This window comes from Mustela erminea, chromosome 4 (genome assembly GCF_009829155.1).
Source record: "Mustela erminea isolate mMusErm1 chromosome 4, mMusErm1.Pri, whole genome shotgun sequence".
In the NCBI taxonomy this organism is placed as follows: Eukaryota; Metazoa; Chordata; class Mammalia; order Carnivora; family Mustelidae; genus Mustela; species Mustela erminea.
The window spans coordinates 74,862,500-74,886,778 of record NC_045617.1 but is presented as its reverse complement, the minus strand read 5'-3'; the positions used below and the strand labels follow the sequence as shown (position 1 = coordinate 74,886,778).

Here is a 24,279-nt window from a genome sequence, read left to right as displayed (position 1 = left end):
CCCTCAGTGATAGGAAGGTTGAGGGAAAGCAGTGGGTCCTAATTGTGCGGGGTAAACTAGCCCCTGGGACTTAGGAAAAGAAGGGAAGGTAGTTAGAGAACTAACCCAGACACAAAGTCCTTAGGGGTTTATACCAGCAGGAATCCCTGGACTCTCACAGTCCTTGGCGCCTGACCCCCCCGCCCCGGCCCTTACCCGACTCCAGGCCACTGAAGCTAGCACAGAGCACAAGCACTGAAGTAGCTTCTAAATTCTGCCTGAAGTGTCCAAGTGAGAGCATAGGAGGCGGAGTGGCAGGCCAGGCAGTTCTGCCTGAAGACTAAGTCTGGAGCCACAGACTGGGTGGCCCTGGCTCTGCCACTCATGGCTCCATGACCTGCCCACGTTTCTCAGTCCCAAGCCTCGTTTTTCTAATCTGTTAAATGGAATGAATAGTATTCTTCAGCTTATAGGGCTATTTTAAGAACTAAATGTATTGATATGCCCAGACTCTTAGAAAATAGCGTGACACCTACCAAGTATAAGCTGTTATCATGTGAACCTTTCGTTCATCTCGGAAACTGTGATCATTGTTCTGGGATTCTCATTGTCCGTGCAGTTGAGGCTTCTCCTTCATCTTAAGTGCATGGCTCTTGGGCGGCAAGGATATGAAGAGGAGTGGCTCCTGGCCTCTGTCCTGGAGGAGCCTGCAGTCTGCTGGGCACAAGAGACAGCTGGGGAGAAGTGATAATTGTGTCGTGTGCACAGAAGGGCACCCAGTGTCCCATGCGGACCTCTGTGAGGGAGCGGCCAGCTGCCTTGGACTCTCAGTCAGCAGAGAAGAGGACATGAGGGATTGGTTCCGGGACTAAGGAATGAGCATTAGGTTCTCTGCGGCAAGAGGAAAGATGTGAATGAAGAAAACTGTAGTTCAGTTTAGAAGTGGATGGCCAGGCAGGAGAGTATTTTTGGTGGCTTCTAATGGAGGCATAACTCTGGCACATCCTTGGTTCAGCACGTTAAGGATTCCTTTTAATAATAAAAAAGGAAGGTACGTCTTTACAGAAAGATTTCCCTCATTGTGAGACAGGGTTTAACGACCTGGGGGCACAGGGTTAATGCTGTAGCTGGAGGGAGAGAGAAGAGTGAAGAATTGGCTCGTACCGTGTTCAGTTTATTTCCGAATGGTGTAGATTCCTGCCTTGGATGTAAGTGTGTGAAGTAGACTTTTCAGTCTAGAGAACAGTTTGTGCACCAATGGGCAAAATAGAATGTGCGGTGGGATCGGTGTGATATAAAATTAGTAGTGACTTCAGCACTCCAACAATTCTTTAAAAGTTAAAAATAGGTTCAGATTTCATTATTGCTAGAAGTTGTCTGGTAAAACAAGAAGTACAAATGATCTGGGCGCCTGGGTGTCACAGTGGGTTAAAGCCACTGCCTTCGGCTCAGGTCATGATCCCAGGGTCCTGGGATCAAGCCCCACATCAGGCTCTCTGCTCAGCAGGGAGTGCTTCCCCACCCTCACCCCCACCCCTGCCTGCTTCTCTGCCTACTTCTGATTTCTGTCTGTCAAATAAATAAATAAAATCTTTATTTAAAAAAAAAAAGTACAAATGATCTGACTGCAATATGCAAATCATTTTAAGTGTGTGTGTGTGTGTGTAAAATCTCCTCATCCTCCCCTTCACTCTTCGTATTTTGTGTGTGGGCTATTTCATAAGTCCAGCTGCCACAGACATATAATAGGAAGGGAACAACTGGAGGGATTACTGATCACCCTTGGGTGTCTGGCTGAGTCTAGAAAACATTAACAGTCATGCCAGTTGACTCCACTGTGTACTTTGCCCCAACAGTGCTTGGCAGCGGTAGCGTAAAAAACAGGTAAATTAATCCCCACTTGGACTAGGTAGATGAGGAGGAAGGGAGGGGTGGACAGGGTAATATAGGAGGCTGAGCAGAGTGCAGTCCCAACTGTTCATGGGAGCCAACTGGGCAGAGAAGGGAGAGATGAGATGGGGTCTTGGATGTTCATGGAAGAAAGGTTGGTATTAACCAAGTGTGTGAAGAGCTGAGTTTCTATGCCACATTAAGTGTGGGGTCCTAAAATGGAAATTAGGACACATGACACTAGTTTTTTGGCTCTGGAATTGGAGCATCTTCCGTGTCTCCGGATGCTAGAGTTGGGTAGCACATTCTTGGGCATGCAGGTTCCTGCAGAGCAGAGACACTGTCGGAATCATCGTTTAGCATATGGCATGTAGGGGCTCGACAAATGCTTATTGAATTGAAATGAATTATGAACTAAAGAAGGTTTTCAAGCATCTGTCAGAGCCTAGCTATTATGTAGGCTTTAATTTGCTATTGGAAAAAGCATGGATGTTCCATGCATGTGATTTATAAAATAAGTCTGGGGGGATAGTCTTACAACTTGAGGACTTCCTGGTACTTTGTGGCTTTCTTGCCCTAGTTGTTGGACAGCCAGAGTAATAAAGTAGTATCTGAACGTGATCTAGCCTTTTTAGGAAACAAAATTATTTCTGAAATCTAAAAATGTTCTTTTAAAAAAGAGTCTTTATATATCTGTGTTTAAACCCCAAATCAGTACTAAGGTAAGTACAAATACAGGTTATGCAAAATTGTGCCAGTCACGGCTCAAAGATTATATTTCCCGAGCATTTGTTTTAAACTTTGGAAAACATGTCTAATCAATATTCTTGTGTCATTCAGATCTGGGTAGAAAAGCATCTGTTGTTAAGGGACAGTATGTTTCAGCTGATAAACTGGTGCCCATTATCATAAAGTAAAATGGTATTGTTAAGAGTCAAGAAATTAAGAATTTTAACCTAAGTATTGTAAGAGCTTACTTGATTTTCTTTTCTATAAACTTTAATGTGTAAAATGGAGCAAGTGCTGTATAGTCACTATACAGAGGACAAAGATTCTTGCATCTCCCTCAGGAGTAGAAGGAATCTGTTATTGGAAACATCAGGTCCAAGTGCTGAAACTCAAAGTTAGGGTTCAGGACTAGTAATTGTTAAAATAGTTAAATGAGTAGCTACTCAGTCAATGAGCCATTCAGAATTAATGTAGTTGGTTTATATCCTATTTTATAAAAAGGAGCAGCTTTGAATACTTAAAGAATTTAGGTCATAGTACTAAAACATCTCCTTGGTCCTTTCCTTCGTGAATATCAGAAACATTGTTTCATCATTTAAAATCTGGTAGGTGATATCTCCATGTTCATAAATGACTTCAAAAATCATTCATGTCCTTCTAGTAGGATATGCAGCTCTCATGGTTCTTTGTTTTACCACTTCATGTGATTTATTTGTTTCATTTTTGAAGTCAATTTCTTGATTTCATTTCCTTATTCTGAAATCATTTCAACATAAATTTAAGTTGTGGTATATTTATGTTTTAGTTTTTGGTTGTTTTAATTTTTGCCTTTCCTCCATTTTGTTTTTGGTTTTGTTTTTAACATTCCATGTGCACCCACCATTTTTCCCCCGACAGTGACCTACCTCAGGATCTTTGTCCTCTGTACAGGCCTGGAGAATGGGAAGACCTGGCTTCAGAAAAAGACATCAACCCCTTCAGTAAGTTCAAGTCTCTCAACAAGGAAAAACGGCAGCAGAATGGGGAGAGAAGCATCTCTTCGGATTCCAAATCAGTAAGACCTTTGGAGAAGTCAACAGAACACACATACATGAAGCCCTCAGATAGCTCTCTGTCAGGAAAGTTAAAGATTCTGGAATCTTCTACAGAGGCAACCAGTGGATCTACCACAGTGACTAAGGTCAGCAAGGAGCCTTCTGACACTCGTGCTGCATTTGAATCTATAGCCAAAGAAAATTCCCTTTTAGGGGAAGATGATGACTTTGTTGACTTGGAAGAACTTTCTTCTCAACCTGATAGTGGAATGGACAAAAGAGACACTTCAAAGGAGTGCCTTTCTCTTGACCCAAGAGAGATAAGGAAAGCTAAGTCCCACATCATCGGTTCTACTACAGAAATGCAGGTGCAGTCAGCCCTGAACTTTTCAGGAGCAGATAATGATGCTGAACTGAAGGAGACCCTAGATTTAGAAACCTGTGAGAAGCAAGATATAATGCCAGAGGTGGACAAGCAGTCTGGTTCCCCAGAAAGCCAGGTGGAAAACACACTGAACATACATGAAGATCTTGATAAAGTTAAACTCATTGAGTATTACCTTAATAAGAACAAAGAAGGGTCACAGTTAACTGAAAACTTGGAGAAGGCAGAATTAAGTGATGCCAAAAAGACTGAGCCAGTGGGAATAGATATCACCCTTAGTAGTTCTCTTCCCCAGGTGGGTGGTCCCCCAACTGAGGGCAGTAAGGAGCCAGATAAAACCTGGGTGAAAGACAGAGTGTCCCTCCCATTGCAACTGGCGTCTTCTACAGAAGAAAATGTGAATAAAGGGTCTTTAGACACCTCTTCAGAATCTACTCTGGACAACAGCTGTCAAGGCGCACAAATGGATAATAAGTCTGAAATTCAGCTCTGGCTCTTAAAGAGAATTCAGGTACCCATTGAAGGTAAGCCACTTCTCTTTAGTGTCTTTATATCCTGCTGTACAATTGGCTTTCTGAAACTTGTGAATACAAGCGAAATTAGGACAATTGTTTGAGAACAGTGTTCTCTCAGTAGACCGTATCTTTACTGATAACATTAATTGGGAAAAAAACTTAGCATTATATAGTATCTATATAGAACTTGAACTGTGACCTAGATTTCTAGGTCAAAAGTAGTTTGTTTTTTAATTTCAAGGAACTTTCCTTTTCACCTTGAACTTTTAAATCTAAAGGGTTTTGAAGTGGTTTTTACAATAATTCAGTGCTGGGGCACCTGGGTGGCTCAGTGGGTTGGGCCACTGCCTTTGGCTCGGGTCATGATCTCAGGGTCCTGGGATCGAGCCCCGCATCGAGCTCTCTGCTCTGTGCTGAGCCTGCTTCTCTCTCTGCCTCTGCCTGCCTCTCTGCCTGCTTGTGATCGTTGTCTCTCTCTCTCTCTCTCTCTCTGTTAAATAAATAAATAAAATCTTTAAAAAAAAAAAAAAAAGATAATCCAGTGCTAAGCCAGATTGCCTTATGGTGTAAGTGGGTCCTCAGTGTCATTCCTTGAGAGGTATCCTTGTGAAGTGCCACATTGTATGGGTTTTTATGCTTATTCCCAGCATGTTGCATCTTACGTGATGCAGAACCAACCGAAACTGCAATCCTTGTCCTTTTTGTGCTAAAGAAGGTCTGGAAAATGTGATTAGTTCTAATATGATGATGTTTCTGTCATATATTTTGATTTTTTGTCACTAAGAGGGGATTGGGAACTGTTCTTTACTAGTTGAAAGGTTTTACTTTCACCAGTATTGTCAATATTGAGGAAGGTTTTATTTTTTCCCATGTGTGATTCAGATATGCTTCCTTCAAAAGAGGAGAAAAGCAAGACCCCACCCATGTTTCTGTGCATTAAAGTAGGAAAGCCAATGAGAAAATCCTTTGCCACTCAGAGCGCAGCCATGGTCCAGCAGTATGGCAAACGAAGAAAGCAGCCAGAGTACTGGTTTGCCGTTCCTCGGGAAAGGTAATTGGGTGCTGAAATGGAAAATGTTGGACTACTAGATTCTGACTGCACCTTGGTTTTTTTATTTTAGCTCTTTAAATAGTTAATCTTATTTTTGAATAAGACATTTGTCTTAATTGTATCTTAGAATTTCTAGGAGGACTTTTTTGAGTCGTTTTCTGCTAATGAGTGGCTTCAGTTTAGCAAATTTGAGGTCATCTGTGCTGAAACCCTTTTATGACTTCCTACACAGTTGAATTTTAAATGAAGGAAGATTTAGATATTCTTAAGTGCTGGTAATTGGAAGAGAATAAAAGACTCCTGTGGAACAGATCAAAACCTCTCTAAGGGCAGGAGAGAGGCATGGGTGCAATTCTTGAAGTGCTTATTATTCTAGGGAACTAACGGTTGCTTTGGCCTTGAGGAGGGAGTCTCAGTGACTCAGCAGCTGAGACGACATGGGATCACCTGGCTGGGTCTGAGGGACTGTACCCTCTAGAAAGATTTGTATATTTAAAACTGCCAAAGAAGAAGTGTTACTGGTTATATGAGTCTAGGATGGTGGGCCCAGTGGTACAGAATTTTTTTAGTGGCACATCATTGGGGACATCTTTATAATAGAAAATAGTTAGGAGATACTATTTTTAGGAAAAATTAAGTGTTTTCCTTTTGTATGTGTGGTAGAATAAAAATGTCTTTACAGAGGTCTTGCAGTTAGTTTTCAAAATTGTAAAACTCACATATCTTTTCCTCTTTCTACCTAGTTGTTAACATTATCATCTGAGCAGACCTCTTGGCTAACAACCTGCCAAGAACTAATATACTCAGCAAACTTCCTTAGGCATGAACTGTTAATAAAGCAAAATTAAATTCCAAGCAAGGGCACACCTTCTGGTTGATTAGTATCCAGAATAATTCTCATCAAGGGAGTTGCCCTGTTTTAATAAATTATAGTTTAACCTGAAAAATAGTTAGTAGGATTTTAATTAATGAATTTGCCCATATCTGTTCCCTGTCTTAGATACAAAGCTGTGTTAACATGGACATTGACCAAAATTTTTGTTTATGTCTTATACTTTCCTACCCATGCCTGCAACTGCCACGGTGTTTCATGGAAACTTTCGGGATATTGGGGAGATTAAAAGGAAAATGAATGTCTTTTTTTATTTAGAAATGTTTAACAGAAGCAATGTTAAGTTTCTGAAGACCTGGTAAAATGAGAGTTCTAAAATCAAATTTCACAGTCAACAATTCCTTAGAGATTTGGGCCCACTCCTGATTTTTTAGATGAGGAAAACAAAGCACTGAAACTTTCATCCATGTTGCTGGTGAGGTGGGCTTACAGAGTCAACCAGAAGAATCCCTTGTTATATGTATCACTTTTTCTTTGGGCACATGTATTATTTATAATATAAAAAAATTATGGTTTTTTAATCTGTTTTATTATCTTTAATGAAACCGTGCACACCAAGAACTTTTCTAGAATAATTATAGCAATCCCACACATGCAGTTATTATATTACCGTCATTTTTTAACCCAGAACAAATCTGTAATGTTGAAATACTTCTCTTTGATCTCTTATACAGGTGGTTTTTGTGGGCTTTTAATATTTATTTATTTATTTATTTAGAGAGAAGGGGGTAGGGGCAGAGGGAAAAGGAGAGGAGCTCAGGCAGGCTCCACGCTAGGCATGAGCCCAAGGTGGGGCTCTGTCTCCGGACCCTGAGATTATGACCTGAGCCAGAATCAGAAGTCCCACACTCAGGGGCATCTGGGTGGCTCAGTCGGATGAGTGGCTGCCTTCGGCTCAGGTCATGATCCTAGGGTCCTGGGATTGAGCCCCTCATTGGGCCCCCTGCTCAGCCGGGAGTCTGCTGCTCCTTTTCACTCTGCCTGCCATTCTGCCTACTTACACTCTCTCTCTGTCAAATAAATAAATAAAATCTTTAAGAAAAAAAAGAAGTCCCACGCTCAGCTGACTGAGCCACCCCGGCACCCCCTGTGGCCTTTTTCAAGTAGGTCACTTCTTGAATTCCATTTTATTGTATTTTACACTTTCTATGACTTTTGTCTTTGGCTAACCTGATAGACTTAGTTTTCTTTCTTAAAGTAATCATGCATTAACCAAGCATTTTCTGGGAGGCATTACATCTCACTGTGTTGTTGATGGATTTCTTTGTAGAGATGTTAGGAAATTTTTTTTAGATTTATTTATTTATTTATTTGACAGAGGAAGAGGGAGAGCACAAGCAGGGGGAGCAGCAGGCAGAAGGAAAGGCAGAAGCAGACTCCCCGCTGAGCAAAGGAGCCCGATGTGCGGCTCGATCCCAGGACCTGGGATTAGGACCTTGGCATCATGACCTGAGCCAAAGGCAGCCACTTAATGACTGAGTCCCTCAGGCACCCCGGAAATTTTTGTTTTAATTGCTCTTCCATGTTCCCTGTCTACCTACCCTACAGGAAGCCACATTTTAGTTAAGACTGGGAAAGATGGCGCAGTTCTATAGTTAATTCTCACCTAGAACTCCCAAGTACAGAGTGAGAAATAAGAAAAGGTGGTTTTTATTTCCAGTTTATGAAAATCTTTTGGACTTCAGGCTCAACCAAGTCCTTGAGGAGCTAAGAACGTGACATGCAATGCTTTCCTTACCGATAATCATTTCTTGATTCTGTTGCTATATCAAATGCAGCATTTCTACTTGCTTTTCTATTACTGGATCCCTGCATTTTATTAGAGGTTCAGGAGCAGAGTGAAGTCCCCCTGGTAGTGGCCTCCCTTTCCAGGGTTAAAGTGTCCTCTCAAGACCTTCCAGGGTGTGGCGCCGTATTCTCTCACTGGAGGTCTCTCTCTCATTCCTCCAGTGCATCGAAGCTTCTCGTCACAGGAGATAATATTCTCATGTCGACGTAGCTTCACAAGTGTGTTTCACTCTTCCTCTCTGTTGTTCCTGATATTTTTAAAACATGTTTGTTCTTTCCCTTTTGTTATTATTACTAAGAAATTAACACTACCAAAATATTTCCTTCTTCACTTACAGCATGCCCTGTGGTTTCCAGGGTGCCACTGCCTAATGAATGGTCTCCCAAGTAAGAGAGTGGGCAGGGCGGGAGCCAGGGGAAGCAATCATATAGTTGCTCTTTAACATCTTTGTTGGGGTTTTCCTCCCTGCAATCCTTGTTACTCTAGATACAGAACTCCCTAACTACATAGTAACAGTTTTAAATTATCAGAAGATCTGACTGCGGATCCAGCAAAGCCAGTGGTTGGTTACCCGTTGCAGCCCCGTACGCTGCTACTTGAGACATGTGCGCATTGCCTGAGGACGAGGTGCCTGTCAGCTTGAAACCCTCCCTGCCTCCGTCGCAGCTTCCAGATGCACACACTTCTCTTCAGTCAGCAGAGGACAGTAGTCTGCTGGGGAGATCTGCTTTGTCTGGGGCCTGGGACATCCAGCCTTTTCCTCCTCTCACTCTTGATGCTAATTTAAACTTGAGAACCGGGGATGGTCTCACCTTCTGTTAATCATCTAGTATAGGATTTCTCAGCCTTGGCACTGTGGACATTTTGAGCTGTTTAATTCTTTGAGCGGATGTACTTTGCATTATGGGTTATTTAGCAGCATCTGTGACCTCTACCTCCCCAGCTGACAACTGAGAGAGTCTTCAGACATCACCTGGGGGAGGAGTTGTCGGAGGGACAACAGAATCTCACGCTGAGAACCACTGGTCAAGTATGAGACCATGAGAACGGGCCCATACACCATTCAGAAACTGATTATGAACCATAATAGCCAAATAATTTAGGGCTTTGACTGCTTAAAACTTTGTTATACCCAGTCATGTTCACTGTAATTTACTGATCTGCCTATACTCTGTTTCCTTTACTCGACCCTAATTTTTTGCAGAGAATTTCATTAAAATTTTTTGAACTTAGTTATTAATATATAGTTTTACATCTATAAAAACAAGACTGTTGCTCCTAAAGAAATAATTTATCTGGAAGGAAACCCGAAATTGATAGAGTACAAATGAGAAGGTCTGTGGTGTTGACAGGCATGTATTTTTGCCCCTTGACTCTGTACAAGTCTGTACTAGCAGCTGTCCTGGGTGTAAGAAGACAACCGTCTCGTGCCCTGCCCTGGAGGGCATGTGGCTTCTTGGGCTGCCCAGCTCTGGCTCATGGAATAGTGAGTCACAAAATCAGGCAGTGATGAATGAGAATCGCTAGGAATAGTGTGCCTTTGAATAAGGGTAAGTTTATCCATTTGAACATAGTCTCTTAATTTGGAAAAATGGGTCACTGTGGAGCATTAAGTAGTTTAGATCATGTCTTGAATACTTACTGAATGCATAGGACCGGGCCGGGCAGGTGTTGGGTTAGTTCTAGATAAATAAGATTGGGAGTCCTACCTTTAGAAGCTTTATGAAAGCTTCTTGAAGATAGTTCCTAGTTCTTTTTAGAAACTGAGAGGATTGTATTCCATAGATTTGGATACTGTTCTATGTGAAAAATGCAATTGTCTTTTTTCATTATACTAAGATTATTTCTTTTTTAATTTAATTTAATTTAATTTTATTTACTTGACACAGAGAGAGAGACCACAGAGCAGGCAGAGAGGCAGGCAGAGAGAGAAGGGTAGCCAGGCTCCCCGCTGAGCAGAGAGCTCAATGCAGGGCTCGATTCCAGAATCCTGGATCATGACCTGATCCAAAAGGCAGAGGGGGCCTTAACCCACTGAGCTACCCAGGCGCCCCTATTTCTTTTTTCAGAAAGAACCAATAATTCCTGCTCATATTGAAACAGCCTTTTTTTTTTTTTTTTTTAAGGTTTTATTTATTTATTTATTTACTTGAGAGAGAGAGAGCATGAGAGAAGGAAGAGGGTCAGAAGGAGAAGCAGATTCCATGCAGAGCTGGGAGCCCAATGTGGGACTCAAACCCGGGAAGCTCCAGGATCAGGAGCTGAGCCAAAGGCAGTTGCTTACCAGCTAAGCCAACCAGGCCACCCTTGAAACATCTTTTATCCTGAATTCCTTATGATCTCTACCTGTGAAATGTTTCAGAGTGATTTCATATTATCCAGCTTTTAAAATAAGATGGAATTAAATGGCAGGAACTCTGTAGAATTTGCCAAGTCATCCATAAATGTTAAATCCAAAACTGAATTAATTGGTTAGTGTGATTCGTGTAATAAGTAAGCTAACAAGAGAAAGGAAAGGGAGAGCCTGTGGGGTGTTTTTAAAATTTTTTTATATTTGAAAATATTATGCTAGCGGTAATCTTAGCTACACTTGAACATACAGGTATAGTGGGGGGAGCAGAATTGATTTTGTAATCTGCTTTTTCCTGCACTTAATGTTATACACATTTTCTACATGAAATAGTATGTTATTATAGACATTACGCACAGCATAGCACCCCTCATACATTCCCTGAATGATTTATGATGCTCCTGCTTTGGATGTTAGGTGGTTCCAATTTTTTTGCCATTAAAAGCAGTATTACATTAACCATCTTTATAAAATCCTTAAGATAGTCTTAACATTTCACGGGAATATGTTTTAGGGCTCGTGAAGTGTGTGACAATTTGTATACCACCAGCATGAGAATGCCCTTTTCTCCATGTGATGGGAAATCTGTCATATGATTCTTTATCAGTTTGGTAACGAAGCAGATGCAGCTTTAAAATCGTTTTTGTTTTGTTTTAAATGATTTTATTTATTTATTTGGCACAGAGAGAGCATAAGCAGGGGTTGCTGCTTATGCAGCACAGGCTCCACAGAGGGAGAGGGAGAAGAAACAGGCTCTCCACTGAGCAGGGAGCCCGATGTGGGGCTCGATCCCAGGACTCTGGGATCATGACGCTAGCCAAAGGCAGATGCTCAACCACTGAGCCACCCAGGCGCCACTTTAAAATCATTTTTGTTTTGGGCTCCTGCTCAGCAGGACTTGGGCCCCCTGCTCAGCGGGGGAGTCTGCTTCTACCTCTTCCTGTGACCCCCCTACCCCCGATCATGCTTGATCTCTCTCGTCTTATTTTCTCTCTCTCAAACGGGTAGATAAATCTTCAAAATAAATAAATTCATTTTGTTTTAAAGCTGAGTGCTTCATATATGATATTTGTTTATATAGTAAGGTCAGTAGTGGCCTGAGGCTCTTTATTTAGTAATAAAAATTTATACCTCATTTTGTTTTAAAGCTGAGTGCTTCATGTATGATATTTGTTTATATAGCAAGGTCAGTAGTGGCCTGAGGCTCTTTATTTAGTAATAAAAATTTATTTATACCTTGATGTACAAATATATATATATATATATTTTTTAAGATTTTATTTATTTATTTGACAGAGAGAAATGACAAGTAGATGGAGAGGCAGGCAGAGAGAGAGAGAGAAGCAGGCTCCCTGCTGAGCAGAGAGCCCGATGGGGGACTCGATCCCAGGACCCTGAGATCATGATCCGAGCCGAAGGCAGCAGCTTAACCCACTGAGCCACCCAGGCACCCAATGTACAAATATATATTTAATAATTATTCTAAAATACCATGTTCTCTAATAAGCTTCTCATTAAGATCAGCAAGCACTTTGATTTATATAAGATACTTAGAGTTTGTGCCTGTCCACACTTAGAATAAACTCCTCAAGTACAAGTTAAGTTGATTCTATTTTAGAAAGCATGATATTTCCTTCTGTAATGTCAAGAGTAACTGATGCATTTTATAAAAGTTGAGTTGTTTAATTCTTTCAAAATTGAGAGCTCACAGGTAGCTGTCCTGTTAAAAGGTGCTATCCATGTTGTATGCACGTTTCTCACATCCCATCTGTGGGCAGTAAGTACTACTGCCTGAGTTAGAGATTCATCTGGTCAAGTTCTGCATGGTCGCCTAGCCAAAAGCATGGAAGCAAGAGCAAGACCCCATTTTTAGCAGCAGTGCCTTTTCTTTAGGTCCGCATTTCCCTCAACTATAGTCAATGGAAACCCATCCCATGGCCAAGTAATAGGTGTTTTGTGGTTAAATATGGTCCATAGTCAGTGCTTATCTCTCTCTAGAATAGATTTATGCTTATAGTTGTTATTCTCTTAATAGGTTTTTATAGCAATTTCTTAGTTTAATTTTCTGCTACTTTTCCTGATATTGGGATAATAGAATATAGTTCATTTATTTTATCTCTACTTATATTTTAATTCTAGGAGATTACTTGGGTATTCATATATATAAAGATTTATATGTATTTAAAGATTTTATATGTGTGTGTGTTTAAAGACTTTTACATATATATATAGACTATATTAGTCTGATTTCCGTCAGTCTTAAAGTCTTTACTGTAGTACATAGAATTTGAGATTTATTTCCCTTTTTCCACATTTCAGAAGTAACAGCCACACATACAAAGGCCACATGTGTAACCTCTTGGTCATCAAAGCTATGCTGTATGGTTAGGAGTGACTGGTTGGTGGCAGATCCTGGTCAGGATCTACCTTTTAACTATCTGTGTGTCTTCTTCTCATCTTTCAGAAGGATTCACTCGTAGCTTTGGAATATTTAGAGTGAAGCTTGAAAGCTACCATCCTGAGCTTTCCGTGATGTGCCATCTGTCTGAAATTGTATTCATTTTTAAACCATGAGTCCAAGCTTCTTTGGAGCCTAATAGAATTCTGGTGCATGAATCACAGCTTTATAAAGTGCATCAGATTATTGTGGTTGAACACATACTTTCAAATGATGTTCCAGTAGTACCTCCACCATCCGAAGCAGGATTGCCACTCTTAAGTCAAGAGGGGCATACGAGCTCAACATTCATTTTCCCCAGCTTGGAGAGAGGGCTAAGAGGGCAGGCGGAGTGCTCAGTGCCTGCCCCCTGAGCCCTTCCCCGGCATGGTACTCTGGGTGGTTATCTCACGTAAAACTCAGGAGAGCTTTGTGAGGTGTGTAGTGTTATTTTGCATTTTAGAAATGAGGGAAGTGGGACGTACTGGTTTTCGACACCTTGCTCAAACAGGCAAGTATCAAATCCATTTGATTTCAGATTCCATTCTCCTAACTAGATCAGGCAGGCAGCTGAAACTGCCGTAATTATACCCTTTATGTAGACATCACTGAAACAGGGACGGGAGATACTGCAAACATTCAAGGTCGTTTCTTGACTAGCAAGGGAATGAAAATGTGTAGCATCCCCAGCTTGATTACTATCCTTGGGCCTTGCCGAAGTGCTCTCCCTCTGACTAGACGTGTTTCACTAATTATGCGGAGAGGAAGTGACTGATATTTTATGGGTGCTACTCCATGGGTGCCCCCTAATTGAACTGAGGTAGTCTAATGACAACGTTGTATAGAAATAAAGAGCTTGGCTATGGTGTCCTTTCTGTAATATTAGGTAGCTTAACTTGGTTGCAGGCTGGTTCTAGCATTGGCTTATTATTAGAATCAACTTTTATGTGCTACGGTGGTTATCTGGCCCCGAACAAACAGAACACTACAATATTCCTTCCTCTGAAGCTCATGTCACAAGGTCTGGTGACTTTATTTTATGTGACGCCTCGGTGAACACAGTGCTTGAACCTAAACTATGGCTCCCCATTCTCTGGTTCCTCCCCTTAAAATCTATTTTGTTACCTTATGGCCAAAATAATCTCAAAAGGTCTTTTGATCATGTCACATTGCCACAAAAAAATATCCTAAGCCTTTGGAACTAAAGTTTAAACCCCATGTTTGTCTGTTAAAGCTATTTACAGAATGGCCTACCTTCCTTACTTTTACTTTTTCTTCATTTGTCTGAATCTGTGACTTTACTAAGATTGGTCACTTTATGGGTTTTTGCCTGTGAGGTCTAGGACCTTTCTAGCTTGGCACCTTTTAAAAACACTGTATTCCTGAACTCGGGTAGTTCCCGTCTCTTCTCCAGCTGTGTAAATCCTTTGTTTCCCAGAATAGTACCCCCACAGTGATATCGCCCTAGACTGGCAGTAACCATCTTTTCTCAACCCACATTTGACTGGTGAACAGCCCACAGACGCAGAGGCACTAGGGAGTGGGGGGAGTGGGGGAGCGGGGGAGCAGTTGAAGTCTGGCACCTTTTCCTCTTACAGGAGCAATCTCACTTTCTAAATTCAGAAATATTGAGGACGAAAGCTTGTGAAGGAATGTGTTCTGTCGCATAGAGATGAAAGTATGTAGAGTTAACAAAGAACTCATGGCTTAGATGGGTGGATGCCCAACTTAGCTTTGTAATAAAATCATCTAGGAGCCTTTAAACATACAGAGACCCAGATCCTTCCCTGAACATCCTGCAGCTTTGGATTTGGAATGGAATGCTAGAATCTGTGAGGTTTCCTCCATATTGTCATAAACAAAAGGAAATTATTATGTCCTTATTTTTACCCTCACTTTCTATATTCTTTGATACCATTGACCATCATCCAATTTTTTTTCTTTTTCCTTTTTTTTTTTTTTTTTTTTTTTTTAAGATTTTATTTGACAGAAAGACAGCAAAGAGACACAAGTAGGGGGAGTGGGAAAGGGAGAAGCAGGCTTCCCGCAGAGCAGGGAGCCTGATGTGAGACTCGATCCCAGGACCCCAGGATCACAACCTGAGCTGAAGGCAGACACCCAACAACTGAGCCACCCAGTACCTCCCATCATCCCTTTCTTGACACTCTCTTTCCTTCTGTCATTCCTTCCCAGTCCTTTCTTCTTCTGTTTCCTCATTCAGTGTTACCCCTTAAATACCCTATTTTCACTATCTATACAATTGCCTACACCTAATTAATTCTTTCTTATATGCCAGTCATGTCTAGTTATCTTCAGTGTAAAACTTCCTGCTGAGCCCCAAACACATATACACCTGATGGTTCTCAATATTTAGATCATCCAAGGATCAAACAAACTCAAGGCAGATCATACCCTACATGGGGGCTCTTATTTCTACTTTTGTCCCTGCCACTATCCCCACAACTCCTGCCTCCAGTTTTCTCCATCACAGTAACTGCTGCCACCAGCTACCCAGTCCCCAGGGCCAGAATGAGGACAGAATCTTGCTTCTCGTCTTCTTCCCACCCCAGTCCATTACTGCATCTAGCTTATTCTATCCACTTTGTATCACTAGGATCTCTAGCTCCCATTCTGCCCCTTCTGTGGACGTGACTGAGTTTCAGTGGTAGGAAAGGTGAATAAGACATACTGACCGGTGTGCTTGGGGTGTTCAGCTTTCCCTTCCCATGTCCCGCTCCATTACCCATCTCCCCTACATACATTTATTAGTTCAAATGTCTCCTCTAAGAGACTTTCCCTCTATAGTTTAGATGTAGTGTACCCCCACCTCTGTCACAGTACTTACTACATACACTCTTCTATGGGTGTGGACTACTTGGGGCTTTTGACACTGTGTCCTAAAAACAGTATAGGATCTAGTAGGTAATATACCCTAAATGTTCATTGGATGGATGCATGAATAAATTAGCTTATAGTCTCAGAGATAAAAATATTGAAATACCTTATACTTTAAAACTAAAATAATGCACAGACTTTATATAATTAGAAAAATACAAAAAGGCAAGAAGAAAACGTTCAAATTTGTTACACCAAGCTAACTACAATTTATTTTTATTTTTGTAGACTTATGGCCTTTTTTCTATGTATGAATGAATGTAATGATAGCATGTGTGTATCTGTCTGTATTGATAATTGTGGGTGTGCGTGTATGTGTGGGTATATATGTATTTTGTAAACTGCTTTTATGTTAACACATCTTGCTTTGCCATTAAATGTTGGGCATGCATTTAGTTTGCATGCATTACTTTTGCGGTAACAGGCAAAATCATAAAAAAGAAAACTGATTCTCTAATTAAACTAGATTTATAAGGAAAAAATGTCCAAATCATAAGGACCATCATGAAGACTAAGCAAAGTGCACTCAAGAGCATTTTCCTTGAAGAAAGAAGCATAAATTAAAGGAATCAAAAACTAACCTACTTTTCTAGCTTGAAATCTTTAACCATGGTTAGTGCTGCATTTTCTGATCCAAAGTCATCATGTTTTTTTAGCAGGGTCAGGGCTAAATTGAAATCTTTAATAACTGTCAATGCCAGTAAGACCATAGTGTTAAATAGCCTTTAAAGTACTATACTTTCGGGACGCTTGGGTGGCTCAGTTGGTTAAGCAGCTGCCTTCGGCTCAGGTCATGATCCCAGCGTCCTGAGATCGAGTCCCACATCGGGCTCCTTGCTTGGCGGGGAGCCTGCTTCTCCCTCTACCTCTGCCTGCCACTCTGTCTGCCTGTGCTTGCTCTCGCTTCTCTCTCTATGACAAATAAATAAATAAAATCTTTAAAAAAAAAAAAAGTACTATACTTTCTAGAACAGTTTAGGCCCTACGTAGCTAAACCAGATACACTTGAGAATATAAGCCCTGTGATTTTCAAGTATAACACATATCATACTGTATTCTCATTGTGATGTTTCAGGTAAAAGTGTTACTATTAAAGAAAGAAAGGGGGGGTGGTCTCCAAAATAAACCCTAAAGGAACGATCCTTTGTATTTAACACAAGTTGAAGTTCGGAAAACTGCTGTACAAGTAGAAGCCATAGAATTATTAGTTACTGATGCCAGTATTTTTTTTTTTTTAATGCTTTAAAATCATGCTTTAAAATGTTTTGCAGTGATACTGCTTCCTCTCATTCTTTTTCTGGTCACCTTACCTTTCATCTCATTAACTTAACGGTCTAGAAATTCATCATCCCCTTCCAGAAGCGCTATTAGGCAGCTACCCTTCAGTAATTTGAGTAACCAGCTTTGGCAAATGCCTCAAGTTAATCAGTGACTCTGTAGCCAGATCCAAGTTCATGAAAAAATAACCCCCTTCTGAAGAGCTCATCACTGTGGTGGCTGTGCTCTGCTGGAGGAGTGGACGCCCGCACTCTGGAGCTTAGCGCGGGGCCTGTCTCCACTGCACGATAGTCAGTGCTGATGGGGGCCGCACACACTGTTTGGGAGTAAGTATGCAGAAACAGTAATTAGTGCAAGCCTCGATGCCTGTAGGAGGCGGATGGAGGACTGGGGGGAGGGAGGCTGGGGTGCCAGTGTTAATGAGCTGCCCTAGGGAACAGCTGCTGTGTACCTGTGTCCCTCCAGCTGAATGCTCTGTGTGGGAATGTGAGCCTGGCGTTGCTTGATCTTCCCGTCTTTTTCAAAATAAATTGAAAGATGGATTATGTCTGTCAAATCTCCAATTTTTAAGTATTAGCCACTATTTAATTAACAAAGAGAAGTGCAGATGCTGAGTCCAAGGCTATGGCCTGCCAGCCGAAGGCCTCCAGCACTGACATTAATACAAACTTCTAGTTTCTACTTATTTTTAAGTGATCCTTTTTATCACTGTAATTATTGTTCTGATCAAGGATTCTCAAAAGAACTGTCCTATTATTTTTGGTGAACCAGGACAAAGAAGCATATTTAGTTGGTAATTTATAAATAATTTTTTTAAAAGATTTTATTTATTTATAAGAGAGAGATTGAGAGAGCATGAGACGGGGGAGGGTCACAGGGAGAAGCCGACTTCCTGCTGAGCAGGGAACCAGACACAGGACTCTATCCCAGGATCACGACCTGAGCCGAAGGCAGTTGCTTAACCAATTGAGCCACCCAAGCGTCCCAATAAATTACCTTTTTATAAACACACCAAGACCCTGGCATTATACCAGGGCATTACTAACCATTGCTTCCATTTAGAGTTGTAGAATACTGAATCTGAAAGGGACATTTCAGGGCAAGGGAAATGACCTTTATCGTGCAAGGACCTTGGGTCAGGCCATTGATGTGGGTTTAAGAGGTGGTAGTTTCCTGGTAACAACCTCTCGAGGTCCAGAGTGCTTTGCCTTGCTGGGAGTCTGTGACTGTATGGAGCCTGGGAATGTTCTAGATTGAAGTGCACTGGAGTATCTTTAATTTATAATCAACAATACAAGTGAATGGAGGGACTTCGTGTACATGTATTTCCTTATTCTTTGAGTCACGTTCTTACTCTTCATCCCTTCCCTTGTCTTATTATTTCCCATTCTCTGTGCCTAATGTATTGTAAAGTATGCTTCTAATGTAATAGCTATGAAACTGATGGTTCCTGCTTAAATCATGAGGCAGGTTTAGGGGTTGTATCTTCCTGTGTGTAGCCCCAATTTATTTTCCTGCCAGTGAAGTGACCCTTGAAGAAAATGCCTAACTGCTTCTGGGTCACTCTGGTCTAGTTTGTTGGTCTATGTGGTAGCAAGATGTTAGATAATCACATGGAAGGGACTTTGTAAAAGGTCTGTCTGAAGGTAGATAGAACTTCCTTATACATCTAATGCTCCAGACACCTATAGGAGGAACTAGGTTTTCTTACCTTCATTTTAGAAGCTCAGAGAGATTCAGGAACTTTCCCAAAGCCCCCAGCTAATAGCAGATGGGACCAGTTCAGGTCTTTACCCTAGATGTGTGTGATTTTCCACTTTACCTCACAACGATGTTAAAAAAAAAAAAAAGAAGAAGAAAGAAAAAAGGCAACAGTAAATAAAATCCCACCATAGCTAATTTTGAGAAAATAGATTGTAATTGTGCCTAAAGCCCATACACTTAAGTATGAACAGCAATGTTTTGTTCCAAGCATCAACTCAGATTTTTCATCAGGTTTTATATCCCTTAATCCTACAGTTTCTTTAAAGATTTATTTATTTTAGAGGCGGAGGAGAGCAGAGAGAGAGAGAATCTCAAGCAGACTGTCTGCTGAGCACGGAGCCCATCGCAGTTTCAGTCTCGTGACCCTGAGATCATGATCTGAGCCAAAACCCAGGGTCTGATACTTAACGGACTGAGACACCCAGGTGCTCCTCAACCCTACAGTTTTATCAGTGCTGGGCTTTATAAATAATAAAATATAATATAATAAATATTATATATTTATATAATATCACTATAATTATTAATTATATTATTAATAATTTTAAAATATATTAATTATATTAATATAATTATAATAACATATTTATATAATAAATACATACTATATATAATATTTATTATATTATTTACTATTATAGTCATTTTCTTAAATTAATAGTCATTTTCATATATATATATATATATATATATATAAAATAACTATAAAGGAAAAGGTGAAGCATATTGACTGAGACTGTGATCTGACCTGAGGTTGATCCCGGTCCTCCCCTAACATACTGTGTGGTGTTGGTCAAGGCAATCCGTGTAAGCGCCCTCTTCTTCCATTAAACAGAGATGGTGACTATAGTGGCTGCCTCATGGGGTTATTATGAGGAAAAAACGAACTTGTCCATGCACTTAATGAAAGTTACTTGTGCTGTTGCTGTTCCTTCCCTTAATGCTTTGTTGCCTCTGAGGTAAGCCTGTTGCCCTTCAAAAACTTGTATCATTGACCTTTGAATTTCTTTACCACAGACAACTTTTTTTTTTTTTTTAAAGATTTTATTTATTTATTTATTTGACAACCTTTAACGGCTAAATGGGGATTTGTAACTTCAGTAGGATGTCTCCTTTGGGGTGGATCCCTGAAGGAACCTTGTGTTGATGATAAAGACCTTTGAAGTTTATGAAGAAATTTGATTAAGTCCAAATTGGTCAGTAGAACACTTAAACAAAGCTCGAGGGCTGAGTTTTGGTGTTGACTGTTGCTGGATGGGTTGGTACTAGTACCGTGCCCGGAGGAGTATGCATGGCAAGCTTCTCCCCGTGTCCACTGCCACCTGTGGGCTGTGGCCTTGACCAGCTCTTGGCGGATCACCAGTGTAGCCGGCTCCACACAGCCTTTGTTTCTCGGCCTAGCTTTTCCGGCTCTTCGGTCCTTGGCTCCCCAGCGATTTTTCTGAACCACAGGTCTGGCCAGGCTGCTTCTGGCAAGGCCTAGGCCGCTGCCTCCACAGTGCCCAAAGCCATACCTCCCTTGTTCACATGCTTCCTCCACAAACGGCCCCATATCTGCATGCCGTCTGTACTACTGTTTGCTTAATAGAGGTCTTCCGAGGACTTCTGTCCTTGTTTATTTACTTAGCCAATTTTCTTTAAGTAAATGTGTAGCTATTAACATACGGTCCTCTGTGTACCTTCTGAAGTTGCTAGAACTGCCCTACACTTTGGGGAACAGTAGCGGAGGAAGAGATGTCCAAGCAATTTATCTTGTGCTCAGGACTCTCCCTGACCCACCCAGTGACCCAGCCCCTCTGGCTTTTTCTTTCTCCTTTCCTGCCATTCTAATCGGCAGAGACTCAGTCTGGCTCTTTCATTGCACTCCTCAGGAATTCCAGCTCTGCCGATGTCCCAGCTCAGACACCCACTGGCTTCCATCACTGTGCTATTGGAACCGTGTCTGGATTTTTTTGTTTACTCCCTTCTACCTGAGCGCTCTAGGGCAGGGTCTGGGTCCCCTGGCCCTGTCCGCATCACAGAACCCTCTGGCAGAAGGCGCCAGTGACCCAACTGCATTACGCTGCTTTCTCTCAGCCGTGTCCACTGTGCCCTCCTCCTAGCATCACCCTGATCTCTGATGTGCCATGTCTTTTTGCACATGTTCCCTGTGGGGAATGCCATCTCCCTTCCTCCTGTAACTGCCTCTTGCCCTGATCCCAGCCTGAGATGATTCTCCTCCAGACTTACCCTTGTTATCATGCTTCTTAAAAAAAAAAATAAATAATAAAGAAAAGAGGCAGCAGCATGAGAATGGTTGTTGGAGCCCAGGTATGAGAACACGGGGCTGGAACAAAGAGCACATTTTGGAGACAAGCAGAAGACAGAGCTCTCAGGCACCCCCAGGACTTGGAATTTACCCTAAAACCTCCAGGGAGACATCGGAAGGATTTTAATACAGCTGGGTGAAAGTGATCAGATTTGTATTTCGTAAGATCACTTCTGCCTTCCCGCTGTTTCGTCTTGGCTTCCTTTCAGGACCACTTTTACTGTTTCCTCCGTAAATACCAGCTTTCCTACAGTCCAGCACTTGACCGCCTTCCCCGCTCACATGCTTTACCACACCCATTGCTACAGGACAGCAGCCTGTTTGGCAGTAATTACTGGTAATTGTGTCGGCTGCACTAGAGGGATCTTGAGATAGGTGAGGCCAAGAAACCCAGTGACTCATCAGAAACTGGGTGAATTACTGAAAGGATTTCAAAAGAACCATTAACAGGCTTTCAGAAGTGAAGACAAATGATGACTGAGTCTGTTGAGTTTGACAACAGGTCACTTTTAAGAAAATCAGGGGCGCCTGGAGGCATACTCAGCTGCCTTCTGCTCAGGTCTTGATCGCGTGGTCCTGCGATTGAGCTCCCTGCTCGGTGGGGAGCCTGCTTTTCCCTCTCCCTCTGCCCCTGCTCCCTGCCTGGTTGGTTTTTTTTGTTTGTTTTGTTTTGTTTTCCTCTCTCTCTCTTTCAAATAAATAAGTAAAATCTTAAAAAAAAAATTTAAAAATCAGCTTCACTGAAATAGGGAGGAAGGGAAGAAGGTTAGTATCTGAGGCGGGTTTAAGAATGGGTGTATACTAAAAGGTTAATAAAATCAGAAGGGAAGAATTCAGGAATGAAAAGAAGTTGGAAGTTATTCTAACCCAAATGTTAACAATATGTTCTGAAGGGAAGATGAAGTATGGGAAGGACAAAATCCAGAGGCTTTTATGTTTAAGGATGGGGAGATTCAAGTAGGTTTGTGGATTAAGAGGAAAGGACTAGAGGCATAGAGAGGTGGGGTGGAAATAATGGAGGAAATTCACCAAGCATTAGGACTGTCGGAAATACAGACAAGAGGGTTAAAATGGGTAAAAGAAAAGTGTCTTGGGGCGCCTGGGTGGCTCAGTGGGTTAAAGCCTCTGCCTTCGGCCCAGGCCACGATCTCAGAGTCCTGGGATCAAGCCCCGCATCGGGCTCTCTGCTCAGCGGGGAGCCTGCTTCCCCCTCTCTCTCTGCCTGTCTCTGCCTACTTGTGATCTCTGTCTGTTAAACAAATAAATAAATAAATAATCTTTTTTTAAAAAAAGAAAGAAAAGAAAAGTGTCTTTTTCTGAAGAGAAGTATGCTAAGAGGGACAGTTCAGGGGAGTGCATTATCAGGATGGTACAATGGAGAGTGTTCAGAGAGGAAGGTTGGTAGGAGAGAGAGGTGGAGAGCTTGCAAAAACAGAGGTCTTGAATAGCTACCACTTGGAGTAGTACAGGAAGTGAGTTGGAGGGGAGTAGGGAGCCCCGTGAGGGAGGGTTTTCTTGGCCAAGGTTAGGTGCCTTTGATTGGAGTAATCCATTAAGCACAAATAAGAAAACCCAGCAACATCCATCATCGCAAGGGAGGAGTCAGCAAGACTGTTTCTGGGAGGTGTTTGGAGGGACCAGTGGAGTAGAAGGATCAAAGCATCACCTCTAGGGGGCAACAGTGAGGGTGAGATGGAAAGATTGGCCTGAAGTGTGGGAATCCCAGAGGGGCTAATGGCTGGAGAAAGTGGGGGAGTGAGGGGTCAAGTTGAGAGTAGAGCTGGTACAGAAAGGGGGAAGGAATGGGTGAAGGGGAGGCAGAAGGACAAAGAGGGGAATTTCCAGAACTTCAAGGCTTTTTTCCAGAAGGGTTGACTTCTGGGAACTAATGACCAGGAAAACCCAGTTAGCCAAAAAGAACCATTCCAAGAATTAGGTTAAATAAACTTAAAATAAACTTACAGTCACTCTAATCTAGAAGGAGAAAAGATGAAGTCATATCCTCTTCCTTGCTCCCCCCAATCAAGTAGTAAAAATAAACAAACGCTGGAGAATTGTGCAAAAGAGCTGGAAAGAGGGGGACGTTGATTCCTTCCATTTGGTCTCCAGAGGCTTAAGAGTTAAGTAATCAGATTGGTTCCAAATGAACTTTAATTTTCTCTTGAGAAACAGGCCATGTTAATTCTTCGTTCTTCTTTCTTTGCCCTCAGAGGCATAGGATGAAGACTCTGCCTACATGATAGGAGGAGATTTTATGTGGGAGGCTATTGCTGAGGGAGACAAGCAGGGTGTACTAGTTCTCCGAACACCTGAGAAAAGGGACATGAACGTCCCCATCAGGATGCCCTGTTTGTGCAACATACCTTTGAGGTTTCTCATCTCAACATACCTGAGGCTTCCCAAGGTTGGGGTGACCTTGTTTGGAACAGAGATGGAGCCTACCACCTGAGACAATAGAGAGGCCATTCAGGGCTTCTGTCTTGTATTTTGCTGCTGGTGGAGAACCATTCCCAGAAGCATGGCTGAAGGGAGGCGGCTGCCCTGTGATGTTGCCTGAGCATGGAGCTCAGTCTTGGTAGTGCTGTGAGCCTCCTGACGAAGGGTGTGGGAGGAGGAAAAATGGGGGGGGGGGGGGGCCGCATGTGCCTTAAGGGCCACCTAGGGCATCTGGGTAATACTACTTAAGCTTCATTAATGAAACCTGAAGTCGAGGAAGTAGTTGACCTATGGTCTGAGACTGACTGTGGATGGGTCCTCCTTGGAGTTGAGTGTTCATAAGAGAAGAGGCGGTCAGCTTAGACTGGCTGCAGCATTCCCAGAGATGGGATGTTGGGGCACATTATTCTATTTGCTGGGCCTCAGGTTGGACATAGTAATAATACTTATCTCTTAGAATTATTGTACAGTGGAAGGTCCTTGAAACGGGAATCACATCTTTTCTCTTCAGGTCACTGATAGAGTTCATTGGCATTGCTTAAAACAC

General features: G+C 41.9%; 1 protein-coding gene across 9 annotated transcripts in view; it reads left to right on the top strand.

Annotated features, from left to right (window-relative positions):
• The window catches only part of NCOA7 (nuclear receptor coactivator 7), a 159,304-nt gene that overhangs the window by 110,394 nt on the left and 24,631 nt on the right, over positions 1-24,279 (top strand). For 8 of the 9 annotated variants that reach the window (XR_004284970.1, XM_032339627.1, XM_032339622.1 and 5 more), the window contains 2 exons: positions 3,496-4,541; positions 5,415-5,583. Coding sequence is in view for 8 of the 9 variants with exons in the window: in XM_032339627.1 (XP_032195518.1) it covers positions 3,496-4,541; positions 5,415-5,583 (1,215 nt within the window). In the remaining variant the exon portion in view is untranslated. The remainder of the gene's footprint in view (positions 1-3,495; positions 4,542-5,414; positions 5,584-24,279) is intronic. The other variant, XM_032339626.1, reaches the window with a different exon arrangement.